The following is a 19,254-nucleotide window of genomic DNA, read 5'->3' as shown; positions in this document are numbered from 1 at the left end:
GTGCTGGAAGATGAATTGATTAAATCCCTGTTTCCAGCAATGCTTGTTTTTCATTACTATTTTTGAATGCAAACATATGACTTATTCATATGATTCAAAACTTTAAATGTATAAAGAAGATATACAGTGGATACTCTTTGCCCCAGCCACTTAGATTCCCTCCCCATAGGCAACTAATGTTAATGTTATTTGTTTCTTGTGCTAATTTTAGCAAGATTGTGTGCACACACACACATATGTACTTGTGAGTATGTGTGAACATGAGCATATTTGTGTGCATGTATATATATCTATACTGTCCCGTTATCTTACTTTTTCCACTTAACCATGTGATCTTGGGGGCTTTCCATATCACTACACAAAGAGCTTTCTCATCCTTTGTTGTGGCTATACCCGTCACCTTTTATGGCCCCCAGTTGGTGGACATTTATGTTGTTTCCAATTCTTTTGCTTTTATAGACAAAGCTGCAATGAATAATCGTGTTCGTTTGTCATTTCCCAAGTGTGAGAGTGTGTCTGTAGAATAAATTCCTAGATGTGGAATTGGGTCAAAGGATACGAGCCTTATAATTTTGATCATGCTAAATTGTCTTCTATAGAGCGTGCTCCATTTCACACGCCCATCAGTAATGTGTTTTATGAAATGCTTGTGTTAATGCAATGATTTTAAAAGTTATTTGGTGACCCCTTTGTGAAAGCTATGGGCCTGTACCCAAGAAAAACAGAAATCACACAGTGTGGGTTTTTTTTTGTTTTTTTAAAATTTTTTGGCTGCGTTGGATCTTCGTTGCTGTACGCGAGCTTTCTCTGGTTGAGGCGAGCAGGGGCTACTCTTCATTGTGGTGCACAGGCTTCTCATTGTGGTGGCTTCTCTTGCTGCGGAGCACGGGCTCTAGGCACGTGGGCTCCCGTAGTTGTGGCTCGCAGGCTCTAGAGCGCAGGCTCAGTAGTTGTGGCGCACGGACTTAGTTGCACCGCGGCATGTGGGATCTTCCTGGACCAGGGATCGAACTCATGTCCCTTGCATTGGCAGGCGGATTCTTAACCACTGTGCCACCAGGGAAGTCCCCACACAGTGTTTTGCATACAATTTCAGTTGGCTCAGAAACCCCTGAAGGCTATCCATAAACCCTAATTTAAGAAGCCCTGGCTGAAAAGGAGGAAGTATGGTACGGAGGGGAGAGCTTTAGGGCCAAACCATGTAAGTTCACCCCTTAGCTCTACCACTTACTGGCTGTGGAACATCAGAGAAGTCATTTTGCCTCTTCAAGTCTCAGTTTCCTTTCCAAAAGAATGGTATAATAATTCTATTTCATAGGGCATTTATGAGGGTACATGCTTTTATGTAGAGCATCTAATATAGTGGTTGGAATATAGTAGGTGCTCAACATACAGTCTGTATACACACATACAGACACATAGAAACACACACACAGACACAGACACACACACACCCTCCCTCACACGCACACGAAGCCTTCAGTTCCATTTCTTTGTTTTTTTGGGTTTTTTTGGCTGTGTTGGGTCCTCATTGCTGCGCATGGGCTTTCTCCAGTTGCAGCGAGCAGGGGCTACTCTTCCTTGCGGTGTGCGGGCTTCTCATTGCAGTGGCTTCTCTTGTTGTGGAGAACGGGCTTTAGGCACGCGGGCTTCAGTAGTTGTGGTGCACGGGCTTAGTTGCTCCGCGGCATGTGGGATCTTCCCAGGCCAGGGATCGAACCTGTGTCCCCTGCATTGTCAGGCAGATTCTTAACCACTGCACCACCAGGGAAGTCCCTTCAGTTCCATTTCAACCTGCTTCTAGTTGTCTTTGTAGTATTTGCTGCTAGATTCACAAAATCAACTTTTGGAGCATCATTCCCTGAAGTGAGGTCTTTGGACTAATTACATAAGAATCACCTGAGGGCCTTAATTAAAATATAGATTCCTGGGTCCCACTTTAGGTTCACAGGATTAGAATTTCTGGAAGAGGGGTCCAGAGAACTTCACACTTGGGGGTTCTATTGCACAATGAAGTTGGAGACACAGCACTAAAGAGTTTGGTAAATTCCTTCTATTCCCTATACCTGCAATTCTAGTAGTTACCACCATGTGGCTTTACCAGGGGGGCCTGTTCCCCGCAGATGTATAGGGTAGACGCCTGAGAGAAAGCGTGACTAGTAACCAGGAGAGCCGCCTCTGGTTCCATCTGCAAAAATACAGTTATTTATGGGTGTGACAGACGGCATGCACTGCAGCCTCATCAGGAATCTCTCTCATAACAAGTAGGGAGGAGAGACAGTCCAGGACTGGATGCCCATGGAAGGGGCTGGGATGGAAGCCCAGTGGGCCAGGTTTGGCGGAGAAAGCCTGCCATGGCTGGGGTGACTGACCCATGGGCAGGAGCTGGGGATAAGGACTGTGTACAGCCAGCTGTCACCAGGAGGCCTTGAGGCCACAAGGCTTGAAGCACCAACCCCTAGAGCTCTCAGCATGACAGGTGAATGCTTTCTGAAGTGGCAAGTGATGGCCCATGGCTAGAATTGCCAGATTTAGCAAATAAAAATACAGGATGAGCAGTTAAATTAGAATTTCAGATTAAAAAACATATTTTCTTTTAGATACACAGATTGCCCACAAACACATGACAAGATGCTCAACATCACTAATCTTAGAGAAATGCAAGTCAAAACTACAATGAGGTATCACCTCACACCGGTCAGAATGGCCATCATCAAAAAATCTACAAACAATAAATGCTGGAGAGGGTGTGGAGAAAAGAGAACCTTCTTGCACTGTTGGTGGGAATGTAAGTTGGTACAGCCACTATGGAGAACAGTATGGAGGTTCCTTAAAAAACTAAAAATAGAACTACCATATGACCCAGCAATCCTACTACTGGGCATATACCCTGAGAAAACTATAATTCAAAAAGAGTCATGTACCACAATGTTCATTGCAGCTCTATTTACAATAGCCAGGACGTGGAAGCCACCTAAGTGTCCATCGACAGATGAATGGATAAAGACGATGTGGCACATATATACAATGGCATATTACTCAGCCATAAAAAGAAATGAAATTGAGTTATTTGTAGTGAGGTGGATGGACCTAGAGACTGTCATACAGAGTGAAGTAAGTCAGAAAGAGAAAAACAAATACCGTAGGCTAACACATATATATGGAATCTAAAAAAAAAAAAAAGGGTTCTGAAGAAACTAGGTCAGGACAGGAATAAAGACGCAGGCGTAGAGAATGGACTTGAGGACACGGGGAGAGGGAAGGGTAAGCTGGGACAAAATTAGAGAGTGACATTGACATATATACACTACCAAATGTAAAATAGACAGCTAGTGGGAAGCAGGTGCACAGCACAGGGAGATCAGTTCGGTGCTTTGTGTCCGCCTAGAGGGGTGGGATAGGGAGGCTGGGAGGGAGACGCAAGAGGGAGGGGATATGAGGATATATGTATATGTATAGCTGATTCACTTTGTTATAAAGCAGAAACTAACACACCATTGTAAAGCAATTATACTCCAATAAAGATGTTAAAAAAATAATAAAAATAAAAAACATATTTTTTAATATAAGTATGTGTCGTGGACTTCCCTGGTGGCACAGTGGTTGGGAATCCGCCTGCCAATGCAGGGGACAAGGGTTCAAGCCCTGGTCCGGGAAGATCCCACATGCCACGGAGCATTTGAGCCTGTGTGCCACAACTACTGAGCCTGTGCTCTAGAGCCCGTGAGCCACAACTACTGAAGCCCGCATGCCTAGAGCCCGTGCTCCGCAACAAGGGAAGCCACCGGAATAAGAAGCCCGTGCCCTGCAATGAAGAGTAGCCCCTGCTTGCCACGACTAGAGAAAGCCCACACGCAGCAATGAAGACCCAACGCAGCCAAAAATAAATAAATAAATAAAAATAACTATGTCTTGTGCAATATTTGGGACATACTTATACTAAAAGATAAGTGTTGTTTATCTGAAATTCAGATTTATGTAGGTGTCCTGTATTTTATCTGACAACCCTACTCAGGGCTTCTCTGAGCTGCCTCTAACTGCAGAAGAGGGCTGGAGCCCATATGTGACTGGCTCAGGGCCCGCAGCGCCACGATCTTTCTCGAGAGTGTACTGCACCCAAGGTGATGAGGAGTGAGTCAGGGCAGGGTGCGGACTTCCAGGAGAGAGGCAGCCCTTCCTCACCTGTGTCCAGGCAGGAAACTAATTTCTGTTGATCAGCAAGTGTGAGGTGCTGGCACTCTGCTAAGCCCTTCAATATTATCTCATTGAATCCTCCTGCAACCCTAGGAGTTAGCACGTGTGATCACTATGATTCCCACTTTACAGATGAGGAGACTGCTGAATCTCCACGAGGTTAAGAGCACAGGACTGTCAAGTGGAAGAAAAGGAATTGGAGCCCCGGGGCTGGTGCCAGGTCTGGGATTAGCTCATCTTCCAGGCCCTTCTCTCTGTTAATCCCAAGGGTTTAAGGTGGGGAGCGGCCTCCACCTCCGAATCCCTGGGACAGGAAATGTTCCCAGTTTCCCTGGCACTGGGCCAGGGTCTTGTCCAGGCTCACGTGCTTGCTGGAGACTCCAGGCTGGGAGACAGATCTGCCGAGTTCCCCTGGTCCCCGTCTGGCCGGAACATGCCCAGAGGCATGAGCTGCCCGTGGGCACTGCCCTCCGCTGTGCCGGTGCCCGTGGGAGGGCCCCAGGGCCAGCTGCTGCCTCTCAGGCCCAGCCTGCGCTGAGCCCCGGGTGGCCTGGCCAGCTTCCCTACCGTTAGCCCCCTGAGCCAGGCCAGAGGGGTCCCTGAGGAGCTCTGGGCTCTAAGTCCCAGCCCCTCTCCGAGGAGGCGGGCAGCGGGGCTCGGCAGCCAGAGGCTTCTCAGCTCTGAGCTCTGGAGCCAGATGTAACATTGACCTTAAATGGTAAAAGCTCCCCAGAGTGAAGAGAGGCTGGCCGGAGGAGGAAAGGGGAATAACTCAGTTTTAGGTAAGTCGTTGCTCTCTCCAAGAATAACCTGCCTCTTCAGCTGGGAGCAAGGGAACACTTCTCCTCCTTAAAGGTACAGGGTGCTGGGATGGGGGCGCCTGACTTTAACTTTCCAGGGGAGTTGGCTTGGTCGGATGGCGTTTCAGCTGAGTATTTTTATTGTTGCTGTCATAATTTTCAAATAAGAAGTGAATCTTGCCCGTCCTAACTTAACTAAATTGTGCTCCTTTTGCTTGCTGTTGGAAAGCATGCACAGGTTAGGGTGAAAATGTGGGTTCTGAGTGGGGATCCACAACCCCAGATTTCCTGTGGGCCCCTTTGGAGCAATAGAGGGTCCCCAGATTACATAAGCCGGCTGGTCAGGGCTTTCCCCACACCGCCTGCTACCCCTTCCCCAGCCCTGCTCTGTGCTTCCTTATGCCTCTCTCTGCCCCCCACTCCCACCCTGTGCCACCCGCCCCGTGTCCACCTGGGACCTTGTGCTGGCCCAGCCCTGTCTCCCTCCCTGACCTGCCCCTGCTTCTGTCCCTGCACTTCCCATCCTGTGTTCTGGTCACAGCCCCTGTTTTTATCCCTGTCCCCATCTCTCCTGTCTCCAGCTTTGCCCCCGTGCTCCTTCCCTGCACCCTCAAGGGGTGGCCTGTGCCTTGTCTGTGGCCCCTAGCCTGCACACCTCCAGGAGCTCGGAGTCAGAGCTATTCCTAGAGTGAGCGGCACCCGGGCTGCCTTTCTCCAAAGGAAAGGCCAGTGGAAGCCAGAGGCCAGAGAGGGGCCCAGTTGTCTGCTGCCTCCTGCCCAGTAAACGGCTGTAAAAGCCTGGAGATGCTCTGCAGATTGAATAAATACAGTGCGGGATCTGGGACCCGTGGCTGGCGCTCCCACCTCCCAGAGCTTGGCAGCTGCTGCTTTTTTAACACTCACGCTTCAGGCTGCTCTTTGAGGGTCTCGGGGGAAGTAAAGCAGCCCATGCGTCTCCTACAGGAAAAAGGAAGCCGCTTCCCAGGGTTGTTAGGCTGGGAGCACTAGGGAGCCAGACGTGTCAAGGGTTCTGTTGGCCCCACCAGGGGGCAGTGACGTGCTGGTGAGACAGGTGGACTCTGGACTGCCCCTCAGCCGTTCTCTCTGTGGCTTGGCAGTCAGCAGAGGGACAGTTTGACGAGGAGGAACAGAGGCCCAGGTGGGTGGGGAGGAGAGATTTAGAAGTCCCCAGACTCTGCTCTTTGAGCTCTCTGAGGCAGGGGGACGGAGATAGAGAACTCAGTTCTCTTGTAGTAAAAGCAAAAGGAAGCAGGAGAGAAAATGGATATGAATTGACTTTGTGCCAGGGTCTGTGCTAGAACTGTTATTGAATTTAATCCTGGTGGTAGAGATGAGGACATTGTGGTTGAAAGAGGTAAAGCAATATGCTTAAGGGAGCACAGTCCGTAGGTGGTGAGCAGGGATTCCAGCTCAGGCCAGCTTGGTCCAAAGTGGGCACTTCCAGGGTTAGGTGCCACCCTGCCTCTAGGTAGTAACCAGGGTCTCGGGCAGTTATTGAGCATTGCAGTCCAAATGATGGGAGAATCAGGGGGATTGCATTTGCCCCATGAACCTTGGAGGCCAGACCCTGAATTCAGGTGACAGCCCAGGGCAGCCTCACTGGTTGAGATGCAGAGGCGACACAAATCCGTGACCTTGGACACACCCTGCCTTCTCTGCGAGGGCCTTCCCCATGGGAGAAGGAAAACAGGTCAGCCAGCCAGACAGAAAACCTCTCTGCTAATCGGCTACAGATGTAAAACAGAGTTAGAGAAAGCTGGGCTTAATCACCTCTCATTACTTTCTTCCCAGTACTTTTAAATTTACAATTCTTATTCAGAGTTTTTCCCTGGTAATAAAAGTAATGTGTATTCTTTGCTAAACTTTCTTGGAAAATATAGAAATAAGTATAAGTAAGAAATTCAGAAATAAACATAAAGAAATAAAAGTTCCCTCTGGAATCCTATCACTCAGAGATAAATATTGTTAATATTATGGTGTGTTTCTTTCTTTATATGTCTCTATATTTTATAAAACTAGGGCCTTACCATGTGTGGTTTTGTAGTCTGATTAAAAAAAATTGTTTTAAAGGGAATTCCCTGGCAGTCCAGTGGTTAGGACTCGACACTCTCACTGTGGTGGCCTGGGTTCAATCCCTGGTAGGGGAACTAAGATCCTGCAAGCCGCGAGGTGCAGCCAAAAAAAAAAAAATTTTTTTTTAAAGACTTTATTTTTTTAGAGCAGTTTTAAGTCACAGCAAAGTTGAGAGGAAGGTCCGCATAGAGATTTCCCAGATCCCCCTGGCTCCCACACATGCAGAGCCTCCCCCAACATAACAGCCCGACCGGGGTGGCACATTTGTTACAACTGATGAACCTACACTGACACATCATAATCACCCAAAGTCCGTGGTTTACCTTAGGGCTCACTCTCAGTGTTGTACATTCCATGGGTTTGGACAAATTGTATAATGACATGTATCCACCATTATAGTATCATACAGAGTATTTTCACTTCCCTAAAAAATCTTCTGTGCTCCATCTATTCATCCTTCCCCACCAACCCCTAACAATCACAGTTCTTTATACTGTCTCCGTAGTTTTGCCTTTTCCAGAATGTCATACAGTTGCAATCAAACACTATGTAGCCTTTTCAGACTGGCTTCTTTCACTTAGTAATATGCATTTAAGGTTCTTCCATGTCTTTTCATGGGTTGATAGCTCATTTCTTTTTAGTGCTGAATAATATTCCATTATCTAGGTGCACCACAGTTTATTTAATCATTCACCCACTGAAGGACATCTTAGTCTTTTTTTTTCAATTTGTTAAACACCGAAGTATAGTTGATGTGCAATATTATGTAAGTTACAGGTATACAACATAGTGATTCACAATTTTTAAAGGTTGTACTCCATGTATAGTTATAAAATATTGCTGTATTCCCTATGTTGTACATTATATCCTCGTAGCGTATTTATTTTATACATAATAGTTTGTCCCTCTTAATCTCCTACTCTTATCTTGCCCCTCCTACTTCCCTCTCTCCACTGGTAACCACTAGTTTGTTTTCTATATCGGTGAGTCTGTTTCTTTTTTGTCATATTCACTAGTTTGTTTTATTTTTTAGATTTCACATATATGTGATATCATGCAGTATTTGTCTTTCTCTGTCTGACTTATTTCACTTAGCATAATGCTCTCCAAGTCCATCCATGTTGCTGCAAATGGCAAAATTTTGTTCTTCTTTATGGCTGAGCAGTAGTCTGCTTTTTTTTAACTGAACATTCTATCATGATTATTTTCTCATGTCATCAAAGATACTTCAAAACATGATTTTTTTTTTTAAAGAGTGGGATTTTTTAAAAAATTAATTAATTAATTTATTTATGGCTGTGTTGGGTCTTCGTTTCTGTGCGAGGGCTTTCTCTAATTGCGGCAAGCGGGGTGCCACTCTTCATCGCGGTGCGCGGGCCTCTCACTATCGCGGCCTCTCTTGTTGCGGAGCACAGGTTCCAGACGCGCAGGCTCAGTAATTGTGGCTCATGGGCTTAGTTGCTCCGCGGCATGTGGGATCCTCCCAGACCAGGGCTCGAACACGCGTCCCCTGCACCGGCAGGTAGATTCTCAACCACTGTGCCACCAGGGAAGCCCAAAACATGATTTTTAAGGGGTTGTATACTACCAAATAATTTTAGCTGTGCAAAATTTAATCATCATTCCTCTCGTTGGGCATTTACAAATGTGGTTTTTCTTTGGAGCCTGTCTCAGTGGCACACACATGATGGCTTTTCCGTCCCTTTTGTGGAGTTTGGAAACTCTGCGCTCCCAGGTGGGCTTGTGCAGTACGCCCTAGGGTGTGGGCTTGTTCTGCAAGACGATAGTAAGTGGGATACTGACTCAACTCGAAACACATGGACTCACGTCGGAATTGCCTTTTAAGTTCTTTCCTGTCCATCTGAGTTAGCCCAGCAGTGCGGGTGCTGCAGGACTTTCAGTACTAAAACCTGACGTCAGGCAAAACCAGGCAAATCAGGGCAAGTTGTTCTCCCGGGTTTGAACCTGGTGTGCCTTCAACATCTTTCACATGCTTGCTTGTCTCTCTTCTTGACAAAATGAGAGCGAGTCGTGGGCTTGGAGGCTTCGTCAGGAATAGCTAGAATTTAATAACTGTTTTCACTAAATTTGTTTTCACAAATTTGTGGTATAAGTGGTACTGACTTTTCCACGGATGGTAGGGGTATAAAGTTTCCCTTTAAAGTAAATGTGATGACAGGGGAAGCTAACACCTGCTGAGCGCTTATTGTGCGCTAGGTGCTATTCTAATGCTTTCCCTGCAGTTCCTCATTTCATCCTCACGGCAGCCTCTGAAGTAGTGACTACTGTTATCCCTATTGTACAGATGAGGAAACTGAGGCACCGAGAACGTAAAGAACTTGGCCCACAACAGAGAGCTGGTAAATGGCCCAGGCAGGACTGCAACCCTGGCTTTCTGGCTCATTGCCAGTCAAATGAAAGAAGATTAAACCAATAAATATATAGGTGGCACACAGACATGGGAGAAAATGTGAAGGAGGTGTGCAGATGACTCAAGTTTAGGAAACATTGGCTTGGAGGAAACTGGGGTTCTGTGAGCAGGGGTATCAGTGGGTACAGGATGGGGTGGGGGGAAACTGAGCCACCCCAGCAAAACCAAGGGAAAGTTAGGAACCTGTAGGCCTGTGGGAGAGGCCGAAAGGGATGGGGACATCCAATGATCACAGCAGAGCTGCATGGCTGGGACGTGATGCAGAGGGCATGGTGGTCACCCCGTGAAGGGACACACAGAGGCTATAGGACATTCTGCCACTGACAGACACCCTCTCTGGAGGGTGTTTCCAGAGAGCCCAAGGTTCCCAGTTCATCAGGAGAAGAAAGTTTGAAGATACCCTTGCCTTTGCTCATACAGGTGTGGTCAAAAGAGGGCTGGCTCCAAGTTGGGAGGAGGGCTTGGCCTTGACCAACTCTTCCCTTGTGATCACAGTGGGAGCTGGTGCCTGGAGCTTGAGGCAGCATCTTGCCCTGCTGGAGAGCGCAGGCCCTGGAGTGACCATGCGACTCCACCACTGACCAGCTATATACCTTGAGCCACATCTAACCTCTCCAAGCCTCAGTTTCCTCTCCTGTAAAACAGAGATAATGATGGTGTCCACTTTGTCGGGTTAAATCCCTCAGCCTGGTGTCTGCTCTTAGCACCCAGTAAACATCAGGTATTATTATTTCTAGCCTCTGTCCGTCCCCCCCTCAGAGATTCCATCAAGGACACTTCTGGACTGGTTGTGAGGCTCTGACTGACCATAATTCTGGGTCCCAGTCTCACCTCCATTAATGCGCCAAGGGCAGTGGCAGACTTACGCTCTAGATGACTGGCCATTGGTACCTGGTGGGGTCTTTAAGGAGGCTCAGTGAAAACACCTGCTTCCTCCACTTAAGTTCTAAGGCTCGTCGAGAAGTCAGCCTAATAGCACCCTTATGACTGATAAAGTTAATAGGCGAATGTGGTTTCCATTGGCAGGCAAGCAGGCTTTCTAATATTGAATTGAGCAGACTTACCCCCCAGCCCTATGTAGTGCCCTCCAGGGGAGGCAGGACCCTTTAAATCTTAGAGCCTGGAGGAGCAGAGCAGAACGTGTGTCCCAGGAGGAAGGGAAGAGGAAAGGGCTGACTATTGATGTTAACACTTCTTGAACTCACCGTCAGACAGCCTTTCCCCTGGGGCAGAGCCAGGAGTCTTACATTTTTGAGGCTCCTTCCACACGGAGGGAACACTCACGTACGGAGAAGAAGCATTATGCTTCTAACAGAACTGCAGTGATGGTCTGGCCCAAGTCATGTTGCTAAGCTGCAGGGCTGCCATGTGGTCCCAGGAGGGCAGGCACCCCAGCTCCTCTGCTTTCTGCCTGATGGAACGTCACCCTTTCTCCTCCTGAGATGCCTGGGAGGCACCTGTTTGAGGACAAGTGCTTCCCTGGACAAGATAAGCATCCAACTAGAAGTATCTGGTGTGATTTTTTTCTTTTTTTTAATGGAAGTTCCATTTAGGCAGCTCCAGCGAGGGAGCAAATGACCGTTCTCTCCTCTGGGATACTTCATATAGACAAGAGAAGAGAGGGAAGGAAACTACCTTTGTTTGAACATGCTGTACATGCCAGGCATCTTGTGTATAATAGCTCATTAAATCCGTACTGTGGCCATATAAGGGAGATATTTATGAGCAACTGATTCAAGGAGGTTAGGCCACTTATCTAAGACCATTAACTAGTTACCAGTAAGTGAAGAATGGGATGTCAAATCCAAAACTATCAGACTCCCAATCTGTAGCAATTTCCATCACTCTGTGGCTTATACACCAGGCCACAGTGCAGAGTGAGAATGTCCAGCCTTTGTCCCTGCTCCTATAGTTTGAGCACGGGAGGCCCCCACACTGCTGCTCAGAGCAGAGGCCCTGAGCTTTGGGGGCAGGAGTCTGGGGCAGCTGTTCCACTAGGCCGGCTCTACTTTGCATCTCTCTTTTGTCTCCTTTTAGCCTGTGACTGTCTTTATCAGGTCTCATAACCTTGTCCATCAACAAGGCCCTTCTTCTGTTTAGTTGGAAAATACAAGTCTAGAACCATGAACTTTTTATTGGCAGGAAATGCCATGTCCTACATTGTGAGTCTTGAGTCACTCTCTCTGACTCACCAAGGCTTGTGTTGGAAAAGTTCATAGATATGGCCATGGTCACCCAATCTGCCACAGAGGCAGCATGGGGTAGTGGTTGGGACCTCAGGTTCTCAAATCAAATGACCTGAATTCAAGTCCCAGCTCTACAACTTACCGTGTGACTTTGGGGGAAATGATCTAACTTCTGTCTTACTTTTCTTAACCGTAAAATGAGGCTGATGGTGATAATGATATAACTTGATCAAATAGTTGTTGTGAGGATGAATGGATTGATGTATCTACAGTACTTGTATGTGTATAAGTACTCAATAAATAATAACCATTATTTAAGCTCAGATTAACATCAAGCACAGGTAACTCCTCTACTTTGTGGCTCCAAATGGTCAGGTTTCCCTAAGGGCTGTCTTGCCATGATATTTTCAACTTGTTTGGGGATTAGTTCCCTGGTAGAAAGACTGTAATGTCCTTCTGGACTTCTTAGCTAAGACATATTTCCTGTTTCCCAGCTGAAGCAGGAAACTGGTCCCTGATGGAAGGCGACGCTGATGAGGCTGAGTATTGTTAGGAGGAATCTAGATGGTGGATGCCAAGAGGACTCCCTACGGAGCATGATCTTGGGGATATTCAGGGTCCTAGACCCATCTCTAAGCCTGGTCATTGGTCTGGAGTTGATTATGTACATGGAGACTGACTCATGATAATCAAACTCACAAGAGACTGAAGTATGTAATTCTGAATGTCTGTGTGCTAATGTATGGGGAGGAATTACCCTTTCCAGTGACCACAATGCCTGGGAGACGGAGATTTTGCTCAGAAGGTGGAAAGTTCTGAGGGGTATTTCATGTAGGCCATAAAGTGGCCTGATAGCCATCTCTGCCTACAAGAGAGAGACTCCCCCAGAGCACCCAGGGGTGAGAGAGACCCAGGAGGGGTCTCTACCCTGGGAACTTTAGATAAGCATTTCTCTTTGGAGTTCGCTTTGTCTTCTGTAGAAAGATGGGATTTGTTGGAAGGTAGTTCAGAGAATCAAAGGAAGGAGTAGACCGTTAGTCTCCAGGAAGACAGCCCCCAGGGCAGTGCTAGGGACCTGGCAGTAGGAACTTGCCAGTGCTTTCTCTAGAGCAGAGGGGTTCTCTAAGGCAAAGGGTTTTTGACGGTTCATCTCATCAATTAAAAAAAAATTTTTAGTATGCATCTCTAATTTATGTGTATTTATTTTAAATTATATTCATGAGCTACCATATTAATGTGAGTTATTTTATAAAACATGTAAAATTAGAAATTTTAAAGGCTGAGAAAGAGAAAATACTATTTGAAAATCTTGCTTTATGTTTTTAACAGTGCCAGCAGCTATTTTTTTTTTTTTTTTTTGCTTTCCTTAAAAGAGTATTCTTTAGTAAGAGAAATGTGATTATTTATGCCTCATTATATTTTAAGATCTCAGCACTTTGGATGAACCCTGGCTTTAATGACTGTCATGGTTAAACCAGCCACTGTACCAATCAGCCTCCCAGTAAGGAACCAAATCCAACTCAATTGGCTCAAGAGACTTTAACAAAAGGACTATTTATAGAGGTTTGGAAACCACAAGGGATGAGGCCCAGGTACGCCCCAAAACTAGCAGCAGCAGGGAGCCATTACCAGCCCTAGCCAGGAGGGTCGAGAGAAGAAAATAGTGTGATTGGAAGCCAGTGAAGATCCGGGGAAGAGGGACCATCCAGGATGAGCTATAATTAGGGAGGGATACAGCCACTGCCACAGATGTAGCATGGAAGAAAGGAGGGGGCAGGGAAGGAAATGCCCAACCTCTCTCTCCCCCCACCTCCTGCTGGCCCATTGGCCAAACCCAGCCAGCAAGCATGGAAGCCCAAGTGATGCACCCCATAGTTGTCATCTGGGAGCACAGAGCAGAGAGTGGATCCTGGGGCAGGGCAGGGAGAGGGAAGGCAGGCAGAGAATAGCCAGCTCAGATAGCTGATGTGGAAGAAGGGTATCCTTACTTACTGAATTCTAAGTGAAATTTTCAATTTGATCCACCAGTTTGTAAAAACTTTTTTGAGAGTTGCTTGTGGTGTTAGTGGTAGTAATATCTTCACTCCACATTTTTTGCAGGAGGCTTTTAAGGCACTTGCCCATTTTATGGTGGTTGGCTTGGTTAAAACTAGATAAATATATTTCATGAATCCACTTGGGCACATTCAAGATGTATCATACTTTGCTGAAAGCAAATGACTACATGAGTGCGATGTCAGTCCCTTAGCATTGGAGAATTTCCCCTGTTCGCTTAGGACATCTCACAAACTGGTTGTGACAGTGACCTTTCAACATTGAATGAAGGCACTATTGCCAGTCTGCTTATTTACTACTAAGGAAGTGAAAATAAATCACAGTTTCCAACTGTCTTCCCATATTCCACTGGATCATCTTGCATATTCCCTGGGCATGCATACGCCACCCTGAAGACCACTGCACTAGGGCTCAGTTCCTATCTCGACCAGGTTCCAGTGGTTCCTAGTTTCTGTCCAAGGTCTCGGGGGAGAGACCCCGATGGGCCCAGCTTGGTTGGGTCAGTACCAATCAGCCATGGTCAGGTGACAGGAACATGGGGCATCGATGTGGCCATGGGGAGCCATCCCTTGTATATAGGGGTTCCTCTTAGAGAAGGGGAAATTGCTGAAAGCAAAAGTCTCTCCAAAAGATCTCGTCACATGCTTATAATTGTCTTCCTGTCCTGCCTTCTGGAGATCCTGGTCAAGCCTCCCATCTCTTCAGCCACATTTACAGACAATTTCTTGGGTTACTTCCATAGATGACTAATCATATCCCTTGCATGTGGTTTTTCACATGGTTGTACATCAGACGGCAGCCTTGTTTCCCTGCTGTTGTCCCCATGTACAGCCAACATTCCCAACAATTCTGGGGTTCACAGGACCTTACACTGGTTGGGGCAGACTGTTTCTCTGGTTAGCTGGGTTCAGCAGAGAAAGATGGGTGTGGGGATTACCTCAGGGATCTGGCACATTTAGATCCAGAAACACTTGCAAGTTGTCCCTCTATCGTGACTCCTACAGTCTGTAAACCACAGAAGTTGTGTAGGCACGGGAACAAAGAAAGCCTGACTTTTCAGAGTCCTGGACGGGGAGGTTCAACTTGCTGAAATCCCCAGGAGCTTATTTCACTTGACAGTAACAAGAGTAATAATAATGTACTTATTTCTATCACAGCTATCATTTATTGAGCACCGGCTACATAGTGTGTTAAATGCTTTACATACATTATCGCATATTTTTGCAATGCCTGGTAAGATTGGTAATAATAGTATCTATATTTTACTGATGAGAAATCGAGGCTTTCTGAGGTTCACTAGTTCACTCAGGGTTACACAGTGGAAAGTGGCAAGGTCAAGGCTAGATTGCCCTTGATGCAAAACACACACAGCCCATCAACAGATAGAATCTCACACTTGGAACTCTCAGGCCAGGAGGAGATAGACGCTGGGCCAGTAAGATTTTTCAAAAGGTTAGATCATTACGGGTTTATTGAGAAGTATTAAGGGAAGCTAGAACCATGGCAGGTTTAAGGTGGTTCTTGGTAGAAAGTGAGTGAATAAAAGAATGAACCCTCCCAGGTCTGAAAACAGTAAAAGCTTTCCAATATCCACCCCTGGTGCTGAAATGAAGACAGCATATAAGCAGTGGTTCCAGGTCCTAGGCTTGGCTCTGCTTCCAACTCATTTTGTGACCTTGAGCAGATCACTTCTCCCTTCTGAGACCTTGGTTTCCTCATCTGTGAACAGTTCACCCTCCAAGGCCCAATGGTTCACCCCAGTGATTGCATGATTGAGGCCAACCCAGAGCAATAATTGTGTCAGACACTGCATCTGTGACAAAGGAGGATCTCAGATGTGTTAGAAGGGTCAGCTGTTTTAGCGTTCTCTAAAAGCCCATGCAGTGCTTTTGGGGAAAGTCAGAACTGGCATCAGGTCCAAAGTAAATGGACGGCTGTGTTTTTAAGAAAACATTTACTGCTGAAGGGACTGCTTATTCATTCTGTTTTTGTTAACAAGGCATTTGACTCATGCTTTGGACAGTTGCTCCTCCAATCAGAGATGATGGTCTTGTGTTCGTCACTAACAAAAGCAGCCTCTGGAGCCTGGTTCCTCTTCCCTTACACTACGGGGCCAGCTGCTACCAGCCCTCCAGCTCTAGGAGCACATGAGTGTGTCCTATGGGGTGGGGAGCGGGGACAAAAAGACTGGAAGTCCCTTGGAAGGGATTTTGGGTGCCAGAATTTGGGGGCCTCCAAGAGGCATTGGGTACCCCTCAGAGCTCCCTAAGTGGAGATCTGGAGAACTGAGGAGACTCAGAAAAATGGTATAAGCAGCTAACTACATCTTGGGGACTAAGTCTAATGCAAGCTGAAATGCCCACCTCCATCCTATAGCCAGAAATTCTAGAAGAGACCATCCTATATGGAATATATAGCCAGCACTAAGTGAGTATATGAATGCCAAGAACTCCTGGATGGCCTTGGCTGCCAAAGCCGTTCTCTGTTGCCCAGTAGCACATTCTCATTCTGTATCTCATGTGATCCTCCCAGAGGACCGTGGAGCCACGTGATCTGTGTCACCTTTCATGAATTCTTCAGATTTCACAGTCTTATGCACTATAGATAGCATAGCTCCTTCCATTGTGCCCACCCCTGCCCTCAGGGCCACAGTAGGATTTTGGTGGGCTCTAGGCAATTTTTTTTTTTTTTTTTTTTACTTTTTGGCTGTGCCACACAGCACGCGGGATCTTAGTTCCCTGACTAGGGATCGAACCCATACCCCCTGCAGTGGAAACGCGGAGTCTCAACCGCTGGACTGCCAGGGAAGTCCCTGGCCCCTAGGCATTTTTGCCTTCATGAGCCCCTTCTTGCTTATGAAATTTATAACTCTGTTGGTGTAAAGATAAATATATTAATGTTATCTATTAAAACATTTTTTTACCTAAAAGTTCATTTTTTTCCTTCTGACTTTTAAAAGCAATTAAAACATTTTAATGGGCACTAGGCGCTGTTCCTACCGGCTGTAATGGCTGAGTCAGCCCTGCCCCCTCACCTTCCTGTTCAGAGCCTGGTCTAGGGACGAGGGGCATCAGCATCTGCTGGGAGCTTGTTAGAAATGCAGACTCTCAAGTGCCGCCTCAGAACTGCGGAACCAGAGTCTGCAGCTTAACAAGACCCACAGGTAATTTGTGTGTATATTATAGCCTGAGACATGCTGTCTACCACACTGTCCCATGGCACCGCTGGGGATATCTGAATCATAGGTCACACTGTTACCCCAAATTACAGCAAGAAGTTCAGTAACAGAAAATCCTATGTGGAAGATAACATCCAGTGTTAAATGGCTGTGTAAATGCCAAGAATTCCTGGACGGCCCTGTGTGCCAAAAGTGTTCTCCTCTGTTACCCAACTGACGTTCTCCCTCCTCTTCCCCTCCCCCGCCCCCATACACACACACACACACACACACACACACACACACACACACACTCAGTGGAGAAGTCAGTCAGTCCCAGGCGGAGGGGTCTGACCTCTTTTGCTTCTGAGTTGGTTCTTCCAGTTTTTCTATGAAGCACCTGGCCTCCAGAGCCATCTCAACAGAGGCAGAGGCAGATGCAGGAGGCACAGCCCTAAGTTCCTCTACTCAGAGGTGACACCAAGTCTCTTGGGCAGAGCTAGTTATACGGCCCCAGCCAACTGCAAGGGAGGCTGGGAAATGCAGGGGAACACAGGAGTATTCAGGGAGCACTAACCATCTCTGCCCCAAGTGGAGAATCAGTGAGACAAGTAACAGCTACTGCAGGGCCTGAGGCCTCCCAGAGGCAAGACATTAAGAAACTGGGATGTGGACAACTAGAGACTCAGAGCTTGCAGAGAAGTCTTTTAAAAGCTGAGAGAATTAACTCAGAGACAAATGCCTGCCCTCCCCCAAGGACTTACTCTTCCCGTAAGGGGGAGGGGAGAATCAACTGGGTAACAGAGAATGGTTTTGGCAGCCAAGGTCATCCAGGAGTTCTTGGCATCCATATACCCACTTACTGCTGGCTATATATTCCATATAGGATGGTCTCTCCTAGAACTTGTTGCTGCAAGATGGAGACTTAGTCCCCAAGATGCACACTTAAAGCCACTAAGATTTTAGGTCGGTTGCAGCAGCTACTGTAAATTACCCTAATTCACTACCCAAGCACCCTTGTCATAGACCCCTCTCCCACTTCCCCAAAAGGAAAGTGACAACCTGTCACTCGTGCTGTCCTCTCCTTGTGGCTTGGCCATCCAGCCTCTGCCTGCTTAGTGCTCTAACCCCACCTGCTCTGTGCCTTGCCCCTGGATTAAGAGGCTTACTGCATTCTATGTTATAGGGAAGGAAACTTGAGATCCCACTGGAAAATAAGTAAGGAGAGTGCAGAATCTTGGTCTTCTGACTATTACGTGCCTGTCTTTGAGGGAGAAAAAATGAAGTAGAAATAAAAGGAGGCTTTCACAGACATCAAGGATAGGAAGGGTTATTCCTAGGGAGCCACGGCTGTCTTTTAATTGGCTTTGCACCATATTCATTAAGAGGTTTTATAATATCAGAGGCCACTGTTGGCCTGGGGCCGAGGCTCGAGAAGGATTGAAAATGCCAGCTAACATCTAGTGAACGCTGACTATGTGCTGAACGTTGTTCTAAGAAGCTTATGTGTAGAATATGATTTACATTGTTTTCATCATCCATGTTTTACAGATGAGGAAACTGAGGCACAGATAGATAAAATAACTTGCCCGAGGTCATGCAGCTACCACACGGCAGGGCTGAGATGTGATCCCAGGCAGCTTGGCTCCAGAGCCCACGTCACAACCACCGTGCTCCCTGAGCTCTGGACACCCACTAATTAGAGGGCTTGAGGGCATCTCTGACCAGTACTTTGAGGAGGACACATTGAGCTACTCCTTGAAAAAGGAGTCATTCCATAGTCATTCCATTTGACCTTCCATAGTCAAATAAGTCTGGGAAACTATCTATACTTTCTCTCCCTCTCGGAGATTTATCCTGCATCTCTGCTTCTTAAGGGCTGAGAAGGCCTACAGGACAGAAACCTGCCTCATGCTGTCATCCGCAAGTGTATCAAAATGTGAAACCTTATTTTCAGAGCTCATAGCAGCACCCAGAATGAGGGTTGCAGAGGACATACTTTGAGAGAAGCTGGCTAGGGACATTTGTGCTTGAGTGGATGCGGCATCTAGAAAGCCCTCACCACTTGCAGGACTGCCAAGGCAGGCTCTAAGGGGGCCAGGTCAGCTCCAAAAGCTGGGAGGCAGATGGTGGCCAGAGTGGGGACAGCATGGGCTCTGCTGGTTCCCAGTCCTGCCTGGTCACCCTCAGCTCTGTTGCTCTGGAGGAGTCGCCACAGGGCACTGAGTCTCAGTCTCCTCATCTGCAAAATAACACCTTCCTTCTAGTGCAGTCGGGGGATTGAGTGAGCAGATGTACCTAAAGCGTCAGGGACAATGGCGTGCTCTGATGAATGGT

At 47.0% G+C, this 19,254-nt stretch overlaps 1 protein-coding gene across 5 annotated transcripts in view; it reads left to right on the top strand.

Annotated features, from left to right (window-relative positions):
• Positions 1-4,893: 4,893 nt before the first annotated feature.
• The window catches only part of IRAG1 (inositol 1,4,5-triphosphate receptor associated 1), a 120,369-nt gene continuing 106,008 nt past the window's right edge, over positions 4,894-19,254 (top strand). For 4 of the 5 annotated variants that reach the window (XR_009504654.1, XM_059931127.1, XM_059931126.1 and 1 more), the window contains exon 1: positions 4,894-4,976. Coding sequence is in view for 3 of the 5 variants with exons in the window: in XM_059931127.1 (XP_059787110.1) it covers positions 4,910-4,976 (67 nt within the window). In the remaining 2 variants the exon portion in view is untranslated. Of the gene's footprint in view, positions 5,050-19,254 lie in introns of all 5 variants that reach the window. The other variant, XM_059931128.1, reaches the window with a different exon arrangement.

The sequence above is a fragment of the Balaenoptera ricei genome, chromosome 8 (assembly GCF_028023285.1).
Source record: "Balaenoptera ricei isolate mBalRic1 chromosome 8, mBalRic1.hap2, whole genome shotgun sequence".
Classification (NCBI taxonomy): domain Eukaryota; kingdom Metazoa; phylum Chordata; class Mammalia; order Artiodactyla; family Balaenopteridae; genus Balaenoptera; species Balaenoptera ricei.
The sequence above is the reverse complement of the archived record's forward strand: the minus strand, read 5'-3'. Positions and strand labels throughout refer to the sequence as shown.